The sequence below is a fragment of the Hylobates moloch genome, unplaced genomic scaffold (assembly GCF_009828535.3).
Source record: "Hylobates moloch isolate HMO894 unplaced genomic scaffold, HMol_V3 SCAFFOLD_3, whole genome shotgun sequence".
NCBI classification, from domain to species: domain Eukaryota; kingdom Metazoa; phylum Chordata; class Mammalia; order Primates; family Hylobatidae; genus Hylobates; species Hylobates moloch.
This window is the reverse complement of record NW_026652278.1, coordinates 114,216,332-114,235,339: the sequence shown is the minus strand read 5'-3', so window position 1 is coordinate 114,235,339 and position 19,008 is coordinate 114,216,332. Positions and strand designations below refer to the sequence as shown.

At 37.4% G+C, this 19,008-nt stretch overlaps 1 protein-coding gene across 7 annotated transcripts in view; it reads right to left on the bottom strand.

The window, feature by feature from the left end:
• The window catches only part of ADAD1 (adenosine deaminase domain containing 1), a 60,171-nt gene that overhangs the window by 38,020 nt on the left and 3,143 nt on the right, over positions 1–19,008 (bottom strand). For all 7 annotated transcript variants that reach the window (XM_032146715.2, XM_058436720.1, XM_058436719.1 and 4 more), the window contains exons 4-6: positions 17,552–17,719; positions 7,879–7,947; positions 4,669–4,794 (exon numbers count right to left, since the gene is read on the bottom strand). In XM_032146715.2, coding sequence (XP_032002606.1) covers positions 4,669–4,794; positions 7,879–7,947; positions 17,552–17,719 — 363 coding nt within the window. The remainder of the gene's footprint in view (positions 1–4,668; positions 4,795–7,878; positions 7,948–17,551; positions 17,720–19,008) is intronic.

Here is a 19,008-nt window from a genome sequence, read left to right as displayed (position 1 = left end):
GAAATACCAAAAACAAAAGATAAATGAAAAGCTGGTTCTTTGAAAAGACAAACAAAATTGATAGACCAGTAGTGAGATTAACCAAGAAAAGAAGAGACAAGATTCAAATAAGCTCAACTAGAAACAAGACAGGAGATAAGTGATGACACAGAAATACAAAAGATCATTCAAGGTTACTATGAATACTTTCACATGCACAAACTAGAAAATCTAGAAGAGATGGATAAATTCCTGGAAACAGACAACCCTCCTAGATTAAGCCAGGAAGAAATAGAAACTCTGAACAAACCAATAACAAGCAGTGAGAGTGAAACCATAATTTAAAAAATGTCAACAAAAAAGTTCGCAACCAGACAGATTCACAGCTGAATTCTATCAGACATTCAAAGAAGAATTGGTACCAATCTTACTGAAACTATTCCAAAAGATGGAGAAAGAGGGAATGCTCCCTAAAACATTCTATGAAGCCAGTATCACCCTAATACCAAAACCAGCGAAAGACATTAAATAAAAAGAAAACTAAAGACCAATATCCCTGATGAACATAGATGCAAAAATCTTCAACAAAAATACTAGCTGAATCCAAGAGCATAAAAAGATAATACACCATGATCAAGTGGGTTTCATACCAGGGATGAAGGGATGGTTTAACATATGCAAGGTGATAAATGTGATACACCACATAAACAGAATTAAAAACAAAAATTATGTGATCATCTCAATAGATACAGAAAAAACATTTGACAAAATCCAGCATCACCTTAAGATTAAAACCCTCAGCAAAACTGGCATAGGAGGGACATACCTTAAGGTAATAAAAGCCATCTGTGATTAACACACAGCCAATATTATACTGAACAGGGAAATGTTCAAAGTATTCCCCCTGAGAAAGAACTGGAACAAGACAAGGATGCCTGCTCTCATCATTTCTATTCAACACAGTACTAGAAGTCCTAGCCAGAGCAACCTGACAAAAGACAGAAATAAAGAACGTCCAAATCAGTAAAGAGGGAGTCAAACTGTCACTGTTCACTGATGATATGATAGTATACCTAGAAAACCCTAGATTCATCCAAAAACCTCCCAGATCTAATAAATGAATTCAGCAAAGTTCTAGGATACAAAATCAATGTACAAAAATCAGTATCTCTGCTATACACCAACAGTGACCAAGCTGGGAATAAAATCAAGAACTAAACCCCCTTTACAACAGCTAAAAAAAAAAAAAAAAATCAGGAATATACCTAACCAAGGAGATGAAAGATCTCTACAAGGGAAACTACAATACACTGCTGAAAGAAATCACAGATGACAGAAACAAATGGAAACACCTCCCATGCTCAAGGATGGGTAGAATCAGTATTGTGAAAATCACCATACTGCCAAAAGCAATCTACAGATTCAATGCAATTCCCATAGAAATACCATCACTGTTCTTCACAGAACTAGAAAAAAATCCTAAAATTCACATAGAACCAAAAAACAACCTGCATAGCCTAAGTAAGACTAATCAAAAAGAACAAATCTGGAGGCATCACATTACCAGACTTCAAACTATATACTACAAGGCTATAGTTACCAAAACAACATGGTATTGGTATTGGTATACAACTAGGCACGCAGAATAATGGAACAGAATGGAGAACCCAGAAATAAAACAAAATACTTACAGTCAACTGGCCTTCGACACAGCAAACAAATACATAAAGTGGGGAAAGGACATCCTATTCAACAAATGATGCTGGGATAACTGGCAAGCCACATGTAGAACAATAAAACTGGGTCTCTCATCTCTCATCTTATACAAAAATCAACTCAAGATGGATCAGCCACTGCACTCCAGCCTGGGCGACAGAGCGAGACTCCGTCTCAAAAAAAAAAAAAAAAAAAAAAAAAGATGGATCAAAGACTTAAATCTAAGACATTAAGCCACAAAAATTCTAGAAGATAACACTGGAAAAACTCTTCTACATTTTGGCTTAGGCAAAGAGTTCATGACCAAGAACCCAAAAAGCAAATGCAACAAAAACAAAGATAAATAGATGAGGCTTAAACTAAAACATTTCTGCATAGCAAAAGAAATAATCAGCAGAGTAATCAGACAACCCACAGAGTGGGAGAAAATCTTTGCAAACTATGCATCTGACAAAGGACTAATATCCAGAGTCTACAAGGAACTCAAATCAGCAAGAAAAAAACAAATAATCCCATCAAAAAATGGGCTAAGGACATGAATAGACAATTCTCAAAAGAAGACATAACATGGCTAAAAATATATGAAAAAATGCTCAACATCACTAATTATTAGGGAAATGCAAATCAAAACCACAATGCAATACCACCTTACTCCTGCAAGACTGGCTATAATTTAAAAATTAAAATAATAATGGATGTTGACGTGCATGTGGTGTAAAGGGAATACTTTTACAATGCTGGTGGGAATGTAAACTAGTACAATTTCTATGGAAAACAGTATGGAGACTCTTTAAAGAACTACAGGTAGAATTATCATTTGATCCAGCAATCCTACTACTGGGTATCTACCCAGAGGAAAAAAAGTCATTATATGAAAAAGACACTTACACACACGTTTAGAGCAGCACAATTTGCAACTGCAAAAATATGGAACCAGCCCAAATGCCCATCGATCATGAGTGGATAAAGAAATTGTGGCATACACACACATACACATACACACACACACACACACACACACACACCCTTGGAATACTACTCAGCCTGGATTGAGTTGGAGACCATTATTCTAAGGGAAGTAACGAGGAATGGAAAATCAAACATTGTATGTTCTCACTTACAAGTGGGAGCTAAGCCAGGAAGAAACAAAAGCATAAGAATGATATAATAGACTCTGGGGCGCTGGGGGAAGGGTAGTAGGGGGGATGAGGGATAAAAGGCTACACATTGGGTACAGCATAGACTGCTTGGGTCATGGGTACACCAAAATCTCAGAAATCGCCACTAAAGAACTTATCCCTGTAACCAAACACCACCCGTTCCCCCAAAACTACTGAAATTTTTAAAAAACTGATGAGGCCAAGTTTCTAATAATACATCTTAAATATGTACTGATTGTGTGAGTTACTCCAGGAATGTTCATCTGATTGCACTCAGGCTTTTCCTGCTTATATTCGTACTCATATTATCTAAAAGTACATTTATTATTCTTATCCATGCTCTTCTTCAATCAGCTTCACACTAGCTTCTAGATTCCCTATGGATGAGGAAACATGATTATCCTATGTCAACTTTAAATGTTGGTATTACTTTTTATTCATGTCACTTCATCTAACACTTATTGTCACTTTCACCTTATCAAATAAATTTTTTTAAAAGATGTATTTTTCCCTTCCCATTTATGTCCATCTCAACTCTAATGTAGGCACTCCATCACAACCACATAAATTGTGATTCCATAATTCAGGTTCAACCCCTGCAATCTTTTAAAAAATTATTTGTCAATTATTATTTAAATATTCATTTATCTTAATCATTACAAATGAAATTAGGCTTTTACTAAATGCCAAGTACTAATATTGACATTATTATATCTAATCCTAACAACTCCATGAAGTTGGGTTGTTATTGTTTCTATTATCTCTACTTTTAAGAAATGAGAAAAAATTAAAACATAGAGATGTTAAGTATATAATTTGCCCAAAGTAATTTAAATAGCAGAACTGAGTCTGATTAATGCTCCCAACAATTACAGCCCACAGTCTATCACTGTTTGAAATTACAGATTTAACTGATCTTATTAAATTTAACTTTTGACCTGTTTTTAAACCACTCCATAATCTGGCACTATTTTATCAATCTAACTGCATTTTGTATTACTCCTGTATACAGGCTAATCTGTACTAGCAACAAATTTACTCATTGTCCTGTAGTTTTCGCACTGCTGCTTCCCTCATTCCTTTCTCTTTGCAAAAATGTCTTCCTTTCTTCTATTTATCCAAATTTTATCAACCCTTAAAGTTACAGCTTAAGTCATGCCTGTTCCAAAAGATTTTAAACCCTATCTTTTCTTCCCTATCTATGAATTCTCACACACTTTTTGCATCATGGAAAACAAGTTTTAACTTTTATCATCTTAGACTTTCAACTAGTATATATATCTACTCTGCCTACTTAGATCCTAACAACTCCTTAAGAATAGGAATCAAATCTCAAACTGTTTCTATGTAATTTATAATATCTAATTCAGAGATGAATGTAAGACTCAAATGGTTTCAATTAATGATGAACTCAGAACATTAAAGTGTTAACAAAAGATAAAAACATAGTTAGAATCACAACATTATACGTCCACAAGAATAAGATTCCATATTTCAATCTTTTCTTACTTGAAAATCAAGAAAAGATGCTATTCTTAATGTTACTGAGGACTAGATTTCAGAAGGGTAGTGATGCCAGCAGGGCTAAGGTTTAAAATGTAAAGACTTTCACTGTTTTGCAGTTCTCTGTTGGGTCCTGGTCAGTGTGCTTTATCTCTACCTTGGAGAAGCTTTGTGTTTAATGACCCACACTTACTAGAAAAAGTCACTTCAAATCAATGCAACACCACTGTGTACAGTGGCAAAGATAGTTAACTAAAATATTACTATTAGATTATTACAATATTAGTTTTTCCCAAATATGTGGACTTACCTCTTTCAATTATAAAAGCAGCCAATGAACTGCTATATTTCAGGTATTCTGAGCGATTAGAAATTAGTTGATTAAATGTTTCTTTAACGATCTGTGAAATCTTTGCATATTGAATATGTCTCCCTTCTAGAAAAAAATCAAAACATAAATTTCAAGAACATAGTGCTCCTCCTAGAGCTGCCTTATTATTCTTATTATAACCTTACAATCAAATTATTTAATAATATATAGACATCTGTAAGCAAATTCATAATTTAGGTCATGACTGAGATTTCAAAATTTTCAATTCTAAAAGAATAAGAGTTATTGAGCTTTTTGGATAACTTATAAAAGGATGTGTCGGTATTGCATACTAGCAGACTACTGATTTATATCTGTAGAGTCTGTCTGATGATATATTCAAAAGTCATACAGGACACAAGACAATTCTTTGTTATACAGGACTGTGCCACACTTTGCAAGATGACCAGCACCCCACTGAATGCCCTAATCATTGTGACAATCAAAATACATTCTCTTATTATTTGTCCCATTGAGAACTGCTACAAACCACTAAGCATTTAGATTCTTGATATAGTTCCATGTTCTCACTAAAAAAGACAGAAATTTTGAAAGAGGAGGAAGATAGTTCTAAGTAACCTAGGATTACCATAGAACAGTTTATAACCAAGAATATACATCAAAAATTATCTATGGATCTTTTTTTTTTTTTTTTTTGAGATGGAGCCTTGCTCTGTCACCCAGACCGAAGTGCAGTGGCATGATCTCGGCCTCCCGGGTTCGAAGAATCAAGCAATTCTTCTGCCTCAGCCTCCCGAGTAGTTGGGACTACAAGCGTGCGCCACCACGCCCGGCTAATTTTTGTATTTTTAGTAGAGACAGGGTTTCACCATATTGGCCAGGCTGGTCTTGAACTCTTGACCTCATGATCCACCCGCCTTGGCCTCACAAAGTGCTGGGATTATAGGCGTGAGCTACCACGCCTGGCCTCATTATTTTTAATGAGGATATAGTCCAGTTAGAAACATATAGCAAAGTAGGCCGGGCACGGTGGCTTACGCCTGTAATCCCAGTACTTTGGGAGGCAGATCGCTTGAGGTCAGGAGTTTGGGACCAGTCTGGTCTACATGGTGAAACCCTGTCTCTACTAAAAATGCAAAAATTAGCCAGGTGTGGTGGTGGGTGCCTGTAATCCCAGCTACTTGGGAGCCTGAGGCAGGAGAATCGCTTGAACCTGGGAGGCAGAGGTTGCAGTGAGCTGAGATTGTGCCACTGCACTCCAGCCTGGGTGACAAGAGCAAAACTCCATCTCAAATAAATAAATAAATACACGCACACATATATATAGCAAACCACACAGGCTGGGAAATAGTGACTACCACTGTAACTGGCCCAACAGTTTGTGGGTCTCAAATCTTTCTTCTTCAAAAGTTATAACATCCAAAACTTCTTTTTACCCATAAATTTAAAGAATTTGCTTTCCCTTTTATGACAGATATGTCTCCTGACCTGAGCCTACCAAACCTGGTATTTTTAAAAACTACATATTCTTTCTCACAGATTATCACCTGTTTTCCTGAAGTAATAGCAATCTATATTATTTGCCATCCTTGACTTAGGATTCTATCCCCTTATTCATTAAAAATGTCCACAGAAGCTGAAAGGAAAGACAAAAACCTCTTCCCATATTAAGAGATCACTGCTGTAGGACTGATCCCTCATTGCCCTCTCTTCATCAATTCTTACAACTGTTAGGCCACACACTATATCTAACTATTGGTGGATTTTGTCTTTTGAATGGGCCTATTTTCCCTGGTCTGGTCTTTTTACTTCACACAAGCACACAAATGTGCAGGGCTTTTTTCCTGTCTTAGAAAGACAATGGATGCTGAATAGGCATAGAACTTTTCAAATCCTAACCTGCAGGCCTGGAAAATGAAAAATAAAGTTTCCTTTTCTTTTTCCTCTTACAAATACTCTAAACGTTAAAGTCTGAAGTGTGCCCACTCGGTAGTAAAAGTAAAAATTAAGAATAATTGTCTAACATGCACACGTATGTTTATTGCGGCACTATTCACAATAGCAAAGACTTGGAACCAACCCAAATGTCCAACAATGATAGACTGGATTAAGAAAATGTGGCACATATACACCATGGAATACTATGCAGCCATAAAAAATGATGAGTTCATGTCCTTTGTAGGGACATGGATGAAACTGGAAATCATCATTCTCAGCAAACTATCGCAGGGACAAAAAACCAAACACCGCATGTTCTCACTCATAGGTGGGAATTGAACAGTGAGAACACATGGACACAGGAAGGGGAACATCACACTCCGGGGACTGTTGTGGGGTGGGGGGAGGGGGGAGGGAGAGCATTAGGAGATATACCTAATGCTAAATGACGAGTTAATGGGTGCAGTACACCAACATGGCACATGTATACATACGTAACAAACCTGCACATTGTGCACATATACCCTAAAACTTAAAGTATAATAATAATAAAATAAAATAAAATAAAGAAATTAGAAAAAAAAGAATAATTGTCTAGCTTTCAGGAGATTCATAATCTAAAAGGCAAAGTATATAATAACTACCATACAATGTGAAATGTGATTGTTATAATAAAATAATATTAGTTACTATTTAGTGAGCATCTATGGTGTGCTAGGCACTGATGTAAGAATTTTATATTTATGAATTCATTTAATCCTCATGATAACCCTATAAGATAATTACTGTAATGACTATCTTATAGATGAGTAAAAATGGTACACAGAGAAGTAACTGGTCCTAGGTCACACAACTAGTAACTTCAACTGAAGTTGCAGCTTTCTCGGGCTTGAGTGACAAATAATGGTCATTAAAACAAAATAAACAAATTATTTGAAATGAATGTGTCAAATGACCTCCAAGTACCAGAAAGCCATTGGTTTTCGTTCATGACAAGCCCACCAAAGCAAAGAATTCTAAAAAAGATGTATGAAATTGATAAAACATCTCCTTATAGGAAAAAAAAATCTTTTCTTCAATCTGTCCTCTCCATTCCTTATTTCTTTCATTCTCCTTTTTGTAGAAGTGTGAAAGGTTTGGATGATAAAGTGTTAATGTACATTTTCATACCTATGCTTATTTTAATTATGTTGTTACTATTTTTAATTGGGCTACTCTTCTAAAGAAGAACATTACAAAAAACTTTCCTACCATAATGTACTTTTGAAACATATGCTGGTTCAGGTAAAACAACAGGTTCTGCAGGGAAAGGAGGAGGACCTGTAAACAAAACAAAAACATAAGGAAACATGAAACTTCAACATTCCAAAGAGCTGGTATTTCTCTTTTATTCTGTAATAAAACAGCAATCCAAAAATTATTTTTTTCTGTATTTTTGCCAACTCTGGGCCATCAAATACTCATTAGCTCAGTCCTGATAAATGTCTTTCCTATTTTGAAATTGTTCATGCAAACAAATTTCTGAGTTTCCTAATCTTACAGTACAATATTGCTTGCTTTATAATAGATGCAACATCATGAAAAGCTGCTGAAATGAAATCCTATTTTAGATACATATAAAAACTTTCTATTTATAATATTGTGAAAAACATTTTAAATTAGTGTTCTATTAAAAATTAATGAGTAAAATACATCATTTTATAAATAACACTATTTTACCAGGCCATTTTTCTAAGGCAATGCTACATTTGCAGTTCTCAATTTAGTCTCACTCTTTACAACTGCTTTCCAATTTGGTCTCCAAAGTTAGGGAGTACAGAAAAAAGTTTAAAAACCACTAAACCTGAGGGACCAAAAAAAAAAAAAAAATCAAGAAAATTTAAGGAAGAGGCTGCAGAAGCTAAGGTACCAATTAAAGTAGTCAGTTTCTCTTAAGAATCATTCATAAAGACAAAGAAAGCAAACAGAATTGCTTCTCTGGAATTAATTTTGAGGAAGACAGAAATGAACAAAGAGTGACAATGTCACCTTAGAGCTTATATCAGTAAAAGAAAAATACTAAGTATGGTTTAGATACATAGACTCTGGACTTTTTATTTTTTTATCTGATAAGAAATTCCAGTTTTATTTATTTAGAGCACTACATCCCCCATATACCATATAGTAACAATTTATAAAGAATAAATTTTTTTTCAAAAACTTTCAACTTTTTAGATACAGGAGGTACATGTGTAGGTTTGTTAAACGGGAATACTGCATGATGCTGAGGTTTAGAGTATGGATTCCATCACCTGATAGTGAGCATAGTATCCAAAGGTAGTTTTTCTTTTACCCCCACCTCCCTCCACCCTTTAGTAGTTCACAGTGTCTATTGTTCCAATATTTATGGCTATATATGCTTAATGCGTAGCTCCTAATATTAACAACAAGTGAGAACTTGAGGTATTTGGTTTCACATTCCTGCGTTTATTTGCTTAGGATTATGGCCTCCAGCTCCATCCATGTTGCTGCAAAGGACATGACTTTATTTTTTTAATGGCTGCATAGTAGTCCACAGTTGTGTATGTACCACACTTTCTTTATCCAATCTACCACTGATGGGCACCTGGGTTGATTTGATGTCTTTGCTGTTGTGAATAGCGCAGAGATGAACATAAGATTGCACGTGTCTTTTTGAGAGAATAATTTATTTTCTTTTGGTTATAAACCCAGTAACAGAGTTGTTGACATTCTGGATTTTAGATAAGCAGAACTTTAAAACTCAGAGACAGATAGATTTAATTCCATGGAATGAAAATTAAAGATATTAAATCCTGTTTATTAGGCATAAATAATTTCAATAAACAAAGAAAGAAAGACTGTACAAGATGTTTTGCATTTTAAAACACCAAGTACAAGGCCAGGCATGTTGGCTCACGCTTGTAATCCCAGCACTTTGGGAGGCTGAGTTGGGCAGATCACTTAAGGCTGGGAGTTTGAGACCAGCCTATGCAACGTGGCGAAACCCTATCTTTACTAAAAACACAAAGACCAGCTGGGCATAGTGGCGCACACCTGTAATCCCAGTTACTCAGGAGGCTGAGGCATAAGAATCACTTGAACCTGGAAGACAAAGGTTGCAGTGAGCTAAGACTGCGCCATTGCCCTCCAGTATGGGTGACAGAGAGACTCTGTCTCAAAACAAAAAACAAAAAACAAACAACAAACAACTAAACAAAAAAGACAAGTCCCAAGACTTGTCCCCACAGCCCAACACACCGGCTGTGGCAGTCTGTGGCCAGAGGGCCTCTTCAAGCTTAAACCTGACCCATCCTTCCTCATTGGGTGGGGCTTCCCTGGAGGATCTCCAATAACTCCAGCTAGAGGCTCAGGGACAGAATTTGGATCTCCCTGGGCCTGAGCCCCTAAGTGGGAGGGGTGGCTGTAGTCTCTGCGGACCAGCAGACTTAGCCTCTCTTCCTGGTAGTTCTGAGGAATCTGGGCAGTGCAGAGGAGTGGGTTTCTCCACAGCAAAGCACACCCTCTCCAATAAAGGCCAAAGTGCTTTGTTAAGCGGGTCCTCCTCCCCGTGCCACCCAACTGGGTGAGACATTCCAACAGGGGTTGTCAGGCACCTTATACAGGAGTGATCCTACCGGCATCAGGTTGGTGCCCCTCAGAGGCCCCAGAGAGAGAAGCAGGCACCCATCTTTGCTGTTCTCCAGCCTCCCTGAGTGACATCTCCAGGCACGGGAGAGAATCAGATAAACGGGGCCTGAAGTGAACTCCCAGCCGACTGCAGCAGCCTTACAGAAGAGGGACCTGACTATTGAAAGAAAAACAAACAAGCAGAATGCAACAATAGCATCAACAAGAACAAAAAGGCTCCCCACAAAAACCCCATCCAAGGGTCAGTAGGCTCAAAGACTGAAACTAGACAACCTCATGAAGATGATAAAGAATCAATGAAAAAATACTGAAAACCCAAAAGGCCAGAGTGCCTCTTCTACAAATGATCACAATGTCTCTCCATCAAGGGCACATAACTGAACAGAGGATCACATGGACAAATTGACAGAAGTAGGATTCAGAAGATGGGTAATAAAAAACTATGCTGAGCTAAAAGAGCATGTTCTAACCCAATGCAAAGAAGCAAGCTAAGAACCTTGATAAAAGGATAGAGGAATTGCTAACTAGAATAACCAGTGTAGAGAGGAACATAAACTACCTGATGGAGCTGAAAAACACAGCACGAGAACTTTGTGAAGCATATACAAGCATCAACAGCTGAATGGACTAAGCAGAAAAAAGGATATCAGAATTTGAAGACCACCTTACTGAAATAAGACATGCAAACAAGAATAGACAAAAAAATGAAAATGAATGAACAAAGACTCTAACAAATATGGGACTTCATAAAAAGACCAAACCTATGATTGACTGCAGTACCAGAAGGAGACAGGGAAAATGGAAACAAGCTGGAAAACACACTTCAGGATGTTATCCAGGAGAACTTCCACAACCTAGCAAGACAGGACAACATGCAAATTTAGGAAACACAGAGAACATCATTAAGATACTCCACAAGAAGATCAACCCCAAGACACATAATCATCAGATTCTCCAAGGCTGAAATGAAGGAAAAACTGTTAAGGGCAGCCAGAGAGAAAGGCCAGGTCACCTACAAAGAGAAACTCATCAGACTAACAGGGGACCTCTCAGCAGAAACTCTACAAACCAGAAGAGATTGGGGGCCAATATTCAACACTCTTAAAGGAAAGAATTATCAACCCAGAATTTCACATCCAGCCAAACTAAGCTTCATAAGTGAAGAATAAATAAAATCCTTTCCAGAGCAGCAAATGCTGAGGGATTTCATTACCACCAGATGTGCCCTGCAAGAACTCCTGAAAGAAGCACTAAATACGGAAATGAAAAACCGGAAACAGCCACTGCAAAAACACACCAAAATATAAAGACCAATGACACTATGGATAAACTAGTGCATCAACTAGTGTGCAAAATAACCAAATAGCATCATGATGACAGGATCAAATTCACACATAACAACACTAACCTTAAATGTCAATGGGCTAAATGCCCCAATTAAAGCACACAGACTGGCACACTGGGTAAGGAGTCAAGACCCATTGCTGTGATGTATTCAGGAGATCCATCTTATGTGCAAAGACACACACAGGCTCAAAATAAAGGGATGGAGGAAAATCTACCAAGTAAATGGAAAGCGAAAAAAGCAGAGGTTGCAATCCTAGTCTCTGACAAGACAGACTTTAAACCAACAAAGATCAAAAAAGACAAAGGAGGGCATTACCTAATGGTAAAGGGAACAATTCAACAAGAAGAGCTAACTATTCTAAATATATATGCACCCAATACAGGAGCACCCAGATTCATAAAACAAGTTCTTAGAAACCTACAAAGAGACTTAAAGTCCCACACAATAATAGTGGGAGACTTTAACACCACACTGCCAGTATTAGACAGATCAATGAGACAGATAATTAACAAGCATATTCAGGATTTGAACTCAGCTCTGGATCAAGTGGACCTGGCAGACATCTACAGAATTCTCTACCCCAAGTCAACAGAATATACATTCTTCTCAGTGCCACATGGCACTTAATTCTAAAATGGACCACGTAATTGGAAGTAAAACACTCCTCAGCAAATGCAAAAGAACTGAAATCCTAACAAACAGTCTCTCAGACTACAGTGCAATAAAATTAGAACTCAGGATTAAGAAACTCACTCAAAACCACGCAATTTATTGGAAATTGAACAACTGTTCCTGAATGACTCCTAGGTAAATAATGAAATTAAGGCAGAAATCAAGTAGTTTTTGAAACCAATGAGAACAAAGAGACAATGTGCCAGAATCTCTGGGACACAGCTAAAGTAGTGTTAAGAGGGAAATTTATAGCACTAAATGCCCACATCAGAAAGCTAGAAAGATCTGATATTGACACCCGAACATCAATTAAAAGAGCTTCAGAGGTAAGAGTAAACTAATCCAAAAGCTAGCAGAAGAGAAGAAATAACTAAGATCAGAGCAGAACTGAAAACTGAAGGAAACAGAGACATGAATAACCCTCCAAAAAAATCGAATCCAGGAGCTGTTTTTTTTTTAAACAAATTAACAAAATAGACTGCTAGCTAGACTAATAAAGAAGAGAGAAGAATCAAATAGACACAATTAAAAAATGATAAAGGGGTTATCACCACTGACCCCACAGAAATACAAACTATCATCAGAGAATGCTACAAACACCTCTACACAAATAAACTAGAAAATCTGGAAGAAATAGATAAATTCCCGGATGCATACAACCTCCCAAGACTAAACGAGGAAGAAGTCAAATCCCTGAATAGACCAATAACAAGCTCTGAAATTGAGGCCGCAATTAATAGCCTACCAACCAAAAAAAGTCCAGGACCAAATGGATTCACAGCTGAATTCTACCAGAAATACAAAGAGGAGCTGGTACCATTCCTTCTGAAACTATTCCAAACAATTGAAAAGGAAGGACTCCTCCCTAACTCATTTTATGAAGCCAGCATCATCCTGATACTAAAACCAGGAAAAGACACAACAAAAAAGGAAAACTTCAGGCCAATATACCTGATGAACATCAATGGAAAAATCCGCAATGAAATACTGGCAAATGAAATCCAGCAGCACATCAAAAAACTTATTCACCACGATCAAATCGGCTTCATCCCTGGAATGCAAGGCTGGTTCAACATACACAAATCAATAAATGTAATCCATCATATACACAGAACCAAAGACAAAAACCACATGACTATCTTAATATATGCAGAAAAGGCCTTTGATAAAATTCAACATCCTTTCATGTTAAAAACTCTCAGCCGGGCGCGGTGGCTCATGCCAGTAATCCCAGCACTTTGGGAGGCCAAGGCGGGCGGATCACGAGGTCAGGAGATCAAGACCATCCTGGCTAACACAGTGAAACCCTGTTTCTACTAAAAATCCAAAAAATTAGCTGGGCGTGGTGGCGGGTGCCTGTAGTCCCAGCTACTCGGGAGGCTGAGGAAGGAGAATGGCGTGAACCTGGGAGGCAGAGCTTGCAGTGAGCCGAGATCATGCCACTGCACTCCAGCCTGGGCAACAGAACGAGACTCTGTCTCAAAAAACAAACAAACAAAAAAAAAACCTCTCAATATATAAGGTATTGATGGATCATGTCTCAAAATAATAAGAGCTATTTATGACAAACCAAAGCCAATATAATATTGAATGGGCAAAGGCTGGAAGCATTCCCTTTGAAAACTGGCACAAGACAAGGATGCCCTCTCTCACCACTCCTATTCAACATAGTTTTGGAAGTTCTGGTCAGGGCAATCAGGGAAGAGAAAGAAATAAAATGTATTCAAATAGGAAGAGAGGAAATCAAGTTGTCTCTGTAGATGACATGATTTTGTATTTAGAAAACCCCATCTTTTCAGCTCCAAAACTTCCTGAATTGATAAGCAACTTCAGCGAAGTCTCAGGATACAAAATCAATATGCAAAAATCACAAGCGTTCCTTTACACCAACAGTAGGCAAGCAGAGAGCCAAAGCATGAAAACTCCCATTCACAATCACTACAAAGAGAATAAAATACCTAGGAATACAGCTAACAAGGAATGTGAAGGACCTCTTCAAGAAGAACTACAAACCACTGCTCAGGGAAATAAGAGGGGACACAAACAAATGGAAAAACATTCCATCCTTATGGATAGAAGAATCTAATTTATAGATTCAATGCTACTTTCACAACTAACATTGACATTCTTCACAGAATTAGAAAAAACTATTTTAAATTTCATATGAAATCAAAGAAGACCCCATATAGCTAAGACAATCCTAAGCTAAATGAACAAAGCTGGAGGCATCATGCTACCTGACTTCAAACTATACTACAAGACTACAGTAACCAAAACAGCATGGTACTGGTACCAAAATGGACATGTAGACCATTGGAGCAGAATAGATACCTCAGAAATAACTCCACACCTCTACAATCATCTGATCTTCGACAAACTGAATAAAAACAAGCAATAGGGAAAGGATCTCCTATTCAGTAAATGGTGCTGGGAAAACTGGCTGGCCATATGCAGAAAATGGAAACTGTACCCCTTCCTTACACCTTATACAAAAATTAACTCAAGATGGATTAAAGACTTAAATGTAAAACCCAAAACCATAAAAACCCTAGAAGAAAACCTAGGCAATACCATTCAGGACACAGGCATGGGCAAAGACTTCATGATAAAAATGCTAAAAGCGATTGCAACAAAAGCCAAAATTGACAAATGTGATCTAATTAAACTGAAGAGCTTCTGCACAGCAAAAGAAACTATGATCAAACAGGCAACCTACAAAATGGGAGAAAATTTTTGCAAGCTACACATCTGACAAAGGTCTAATATCCAGAATTTACAAGGAACTTAAACATATTTACAAGAAAAAAACAATCCCATCAAAAAGTGGGCAACAGATATGAACAGACACTTCTCAAAAGAAGACATTTATGCGGCTGACAAACATATGAAAAAAGCAAGCTCAACATCACTGATCATCAGAGAAATGCAAATCAAAACCACAATGACATACCATCTCATGCCAGTCAGAATGGCTATTACTAAAAAGTCAGGAAACAATAGATGCTGGTGAGGCTGTGGAGAAATAGGAATGCTTTTATACTGTTGGTGGGAATGTAAATTAGTTTAACCATTGCGGAGGACAGCATGGTGATTCTTCAAGGATCTAGAACCAGAAATACCATTTGACCCAGCAATACCATTACTGGATATATACCCAAAGGAATATAAATCATTCTACTATAAAGACACGCGCACACGTATGTTTACTGCAGCACTATTTACAATAGCAAAGACATGGAACCAACCTAAATGGCCATCAATGATAGAATGAAGAAAATGTGGTACATATACACCATGGAATACTATGCGGCCATAAAAAGGAATGAGATCACGTCCTTTGAAGGGACATGGATGAAGCCAGAAGCCATCATCCTCAGCAAACACAGGAATAGAAAACCAAATACTGAAGTTCTCACTCGTAAGTGGGAGCTGAACATTGAGAACACCTGGACACAGAGAGGGAAACAACACACACCAGGGCCTTTTAGGGGGTGGGAGTTGAGGGAGGGAACAGAGGACAGGTTAACAGGTAAAGCAAACCACCATGGCCCATGTATACCTATGTAACAAACTGGCATGTTCTGCACATGTATCTTGTTTTTTCTAAAACAACAACAACAACAACAAAAAAAACCACATCAGGCCAGGTGCAGTGGCTCATGCCTATAATCCCAGCACTTTGGGAGGCCGAGGTGGGAGGATCATTTCAGGTCAGGAGTTCAAGACCAGCCTGGCCAACATGGTGAAACCCCATCTCTACTAAAAATACAAAAATTAGCCTGGTGTGGTGGCAGGCACCTATAATCCCAGCTACTAGGGAGGCTGAGGAATGAGAATCACTTGAACCCAGGAGGTGGAGGTTGCAGTGAGCAGAGATGACACCACTGCACTCCAGCCTGGGTGACAGAGTAAGACTCTGTCTCAAACAAAACAAAACAAAAAACACTATATAAAAAAAACATGTGCAAAATATTAAAGAAGATATACATGAAAAATAATTTTAAAAGTGATGAGCTCAAAATTTTGAAAAAAACTAAAGTTTTAAAAGTTTTATGTTGTGAATAAGAAGAAGAAGACTAGAAAAATTGTTAATAGAGAAAAGGAAAGAAATGAATACTGAGCTCTTATCTTCTATATCCTTTCATAAGATAAACAGATGTTTAAACTCAGCTGTCTACAGTAGAAAAAATAAAGAAGAAACTCTAGCTCACTATAGGGAAAAAGATGACATTATTTTTTCAGGCTCTAGCCCAAGACAGAATATATTGTTAAAGAGCTTTTAGTTGTAATTAAGGCACTATTGGCACTTTTTGGAGAAAACAATAATGAATATAGAAGTGCCAACAGCAGAGATGGGTAAATGCTGCCTTAGTTTTCAAAGTAGTGGCAGTAGACATGGTTAAATGCTACCTTAATTTTTACAAAGGAGGGAAAAAAATAAATGTTTAGAAACTAAAGTTTGCAGACCACTGGGCAAAACATTTGCTAGCCCTACATAAACATTTTGAAAGCTATTAGGGAAAAGGCAGGAGAAACTAATCATCAATGTATTTTTCTCACAATTCAACTGGATGCTTAGGAAATTCTATAGGTATGTTTTAACTTGAGTTCAACAAAGTATTTAAAATACTTTGTAATTTGATTGTGTATTCTTCAGTAGGCACTGGTTAAGGACTTCGCATGCATTGTTTATCTAATCCTAATGACAACCATAGAAGGTATAACTATCACTGTCTCCCCTCTCCAAATAAAACAGGTTTAGAGGGCAAACAACTTGTCGGCATAGGGTCAATATTCCAACCTGAGCAATCTAATTCTGGAGTTTACACACTTAACCTGTTTGCTATGCCACCTTAGGCCATTTTCTCAAGTAATTCTACCATTTACTGAATTTAACACAAACTTCACAAACGCTGCATTTAAAACCTCTAAGTATTAAATGTACAGTATTACATTCATAATAAGAATCTAACAAATTACAAAGGAAACTATATTTTAGGACTTAATCTGTCAATTAACAATCTGACAAGTTACCGGACAGTTTAGCAACATGATTAGACCTTTCAGTGCTGAAATATGCAAGAGCATTTTAACTACTATTAAATACATCAGTGGACAGCAACTGAAATAAATTATTCAAATCCTGCAACTTCTATCTTGTAGCTGCCAAGTAACTCTCATTAACATAAATCTTTCAGGTGATTCCTTTTGAAAAATGATACCTTTTATAAATACTTTATAATCAAGAGTATTTACCTGATGTTTCTAAAATTCGTGGTTCAGGTTCATCCAGCTGTAGAAGTTCATCAAGAGCTAATTTTGCTGCATTGGATCTAGACTCCTTTTTATTTTGTCCCAGTCCAGTCTTGTACTGAATACCATCCACCACAGCACAAAAGGCAAAATATGGTCCCATAACATTACCTTGAAACAGAACTCAGAATGAATGCTACAATAGTTTTTATTATATTCTTGCAAACAATGTCTGTACGCAGGAAAACATTCCAGTCCAAAAATTCTCAAAAACTACCTCATAAACACCAACTTTACAAGCCTTTTTGTAGGACCAATAGGAGTTAAAACTAAAACTGAATGGGCATCTGAACTAACTCTGAGGATTCAAGCAGCTTAGACCAGCTCCAGATTCAATGTGAGCAATAGGGCCAGTAGTAGAGTACTGATCACACGGGGAGTAACAGTGAGTGTCTAGTATAATGCCTGGCAATGGTAAACACTCCACTATCTGTCAAACGGCCAATGAGAGATAAAATGTGGAGATTTCACGTAACATCTCACATCTTTAAAACTTAAATGCAAACGTCTTTAAAACTTTAATACAAAGAAAGCTGAATTTCCCCCATCCCTTGGATTGCCCTAATACACTTTTAAGCTCCAGAATGTAAGAGATCCCTTTGAAGAAACCCTGTGTACTATCAGGGCGTTATAAGCAACTCAACCCATTACAGCTGTGAAGGTTGGGGAGTGGCAGAGGAGGTGGGGAGAGGGAGAGAGAGGAAGAGAAAACCAAAACATAATGATAAACTAAAGAATTAAACTGAATGTCCAGTCATCACAATCTATTTACCTAGCTTTTATATTTGGATAAAAAATGAAATAGAATTGTCTTGTCTCCTGTATTTACAGGTCAAAGATTCTTCTGTTTGAAGTTTTGCTTGTTAGTATTTAGACTTTAGGAGGCCTTTACGAATCTGACTCTCCACTCTTTGGTTACATATGGCTACATACAATGCTGCCACACATAAACCCCACTATCTTATTTCCTCACATACTCAAAATTATATTACATTAACTCTTTAATATGTACATCAAGGTTTTACAAGCAACTCCTGACTGCTTCTGGGTAAACTGCTTTCCCCATAACATCTCAGACTTCAGTTTCCCAAGTTCCTTTCTTCATGATCACCTGGGTTCCAATACAGGTTTACTAAATCAGAGAGCATTTTGTATAATTAACAAGTGGCCCAGATGATTCTTATGTATATTACACATCTTGGCTGGGTGCACTGGCTCACACTCATAATCCCATCACTTCGGGAGGCTGAGGTTGGAGGATCTCTTGATGCCAGGAGTTCAAGGTCAGCCTAGGCAATATAGTGAGACTCCTTCTCTACAGGACATTTTGAAAATTAGTCAGGCCTGGTGGTGGATGCCTGCAGCAGTCTCAGCTATTTGGGAGGCTGGGGTGGGAGGAT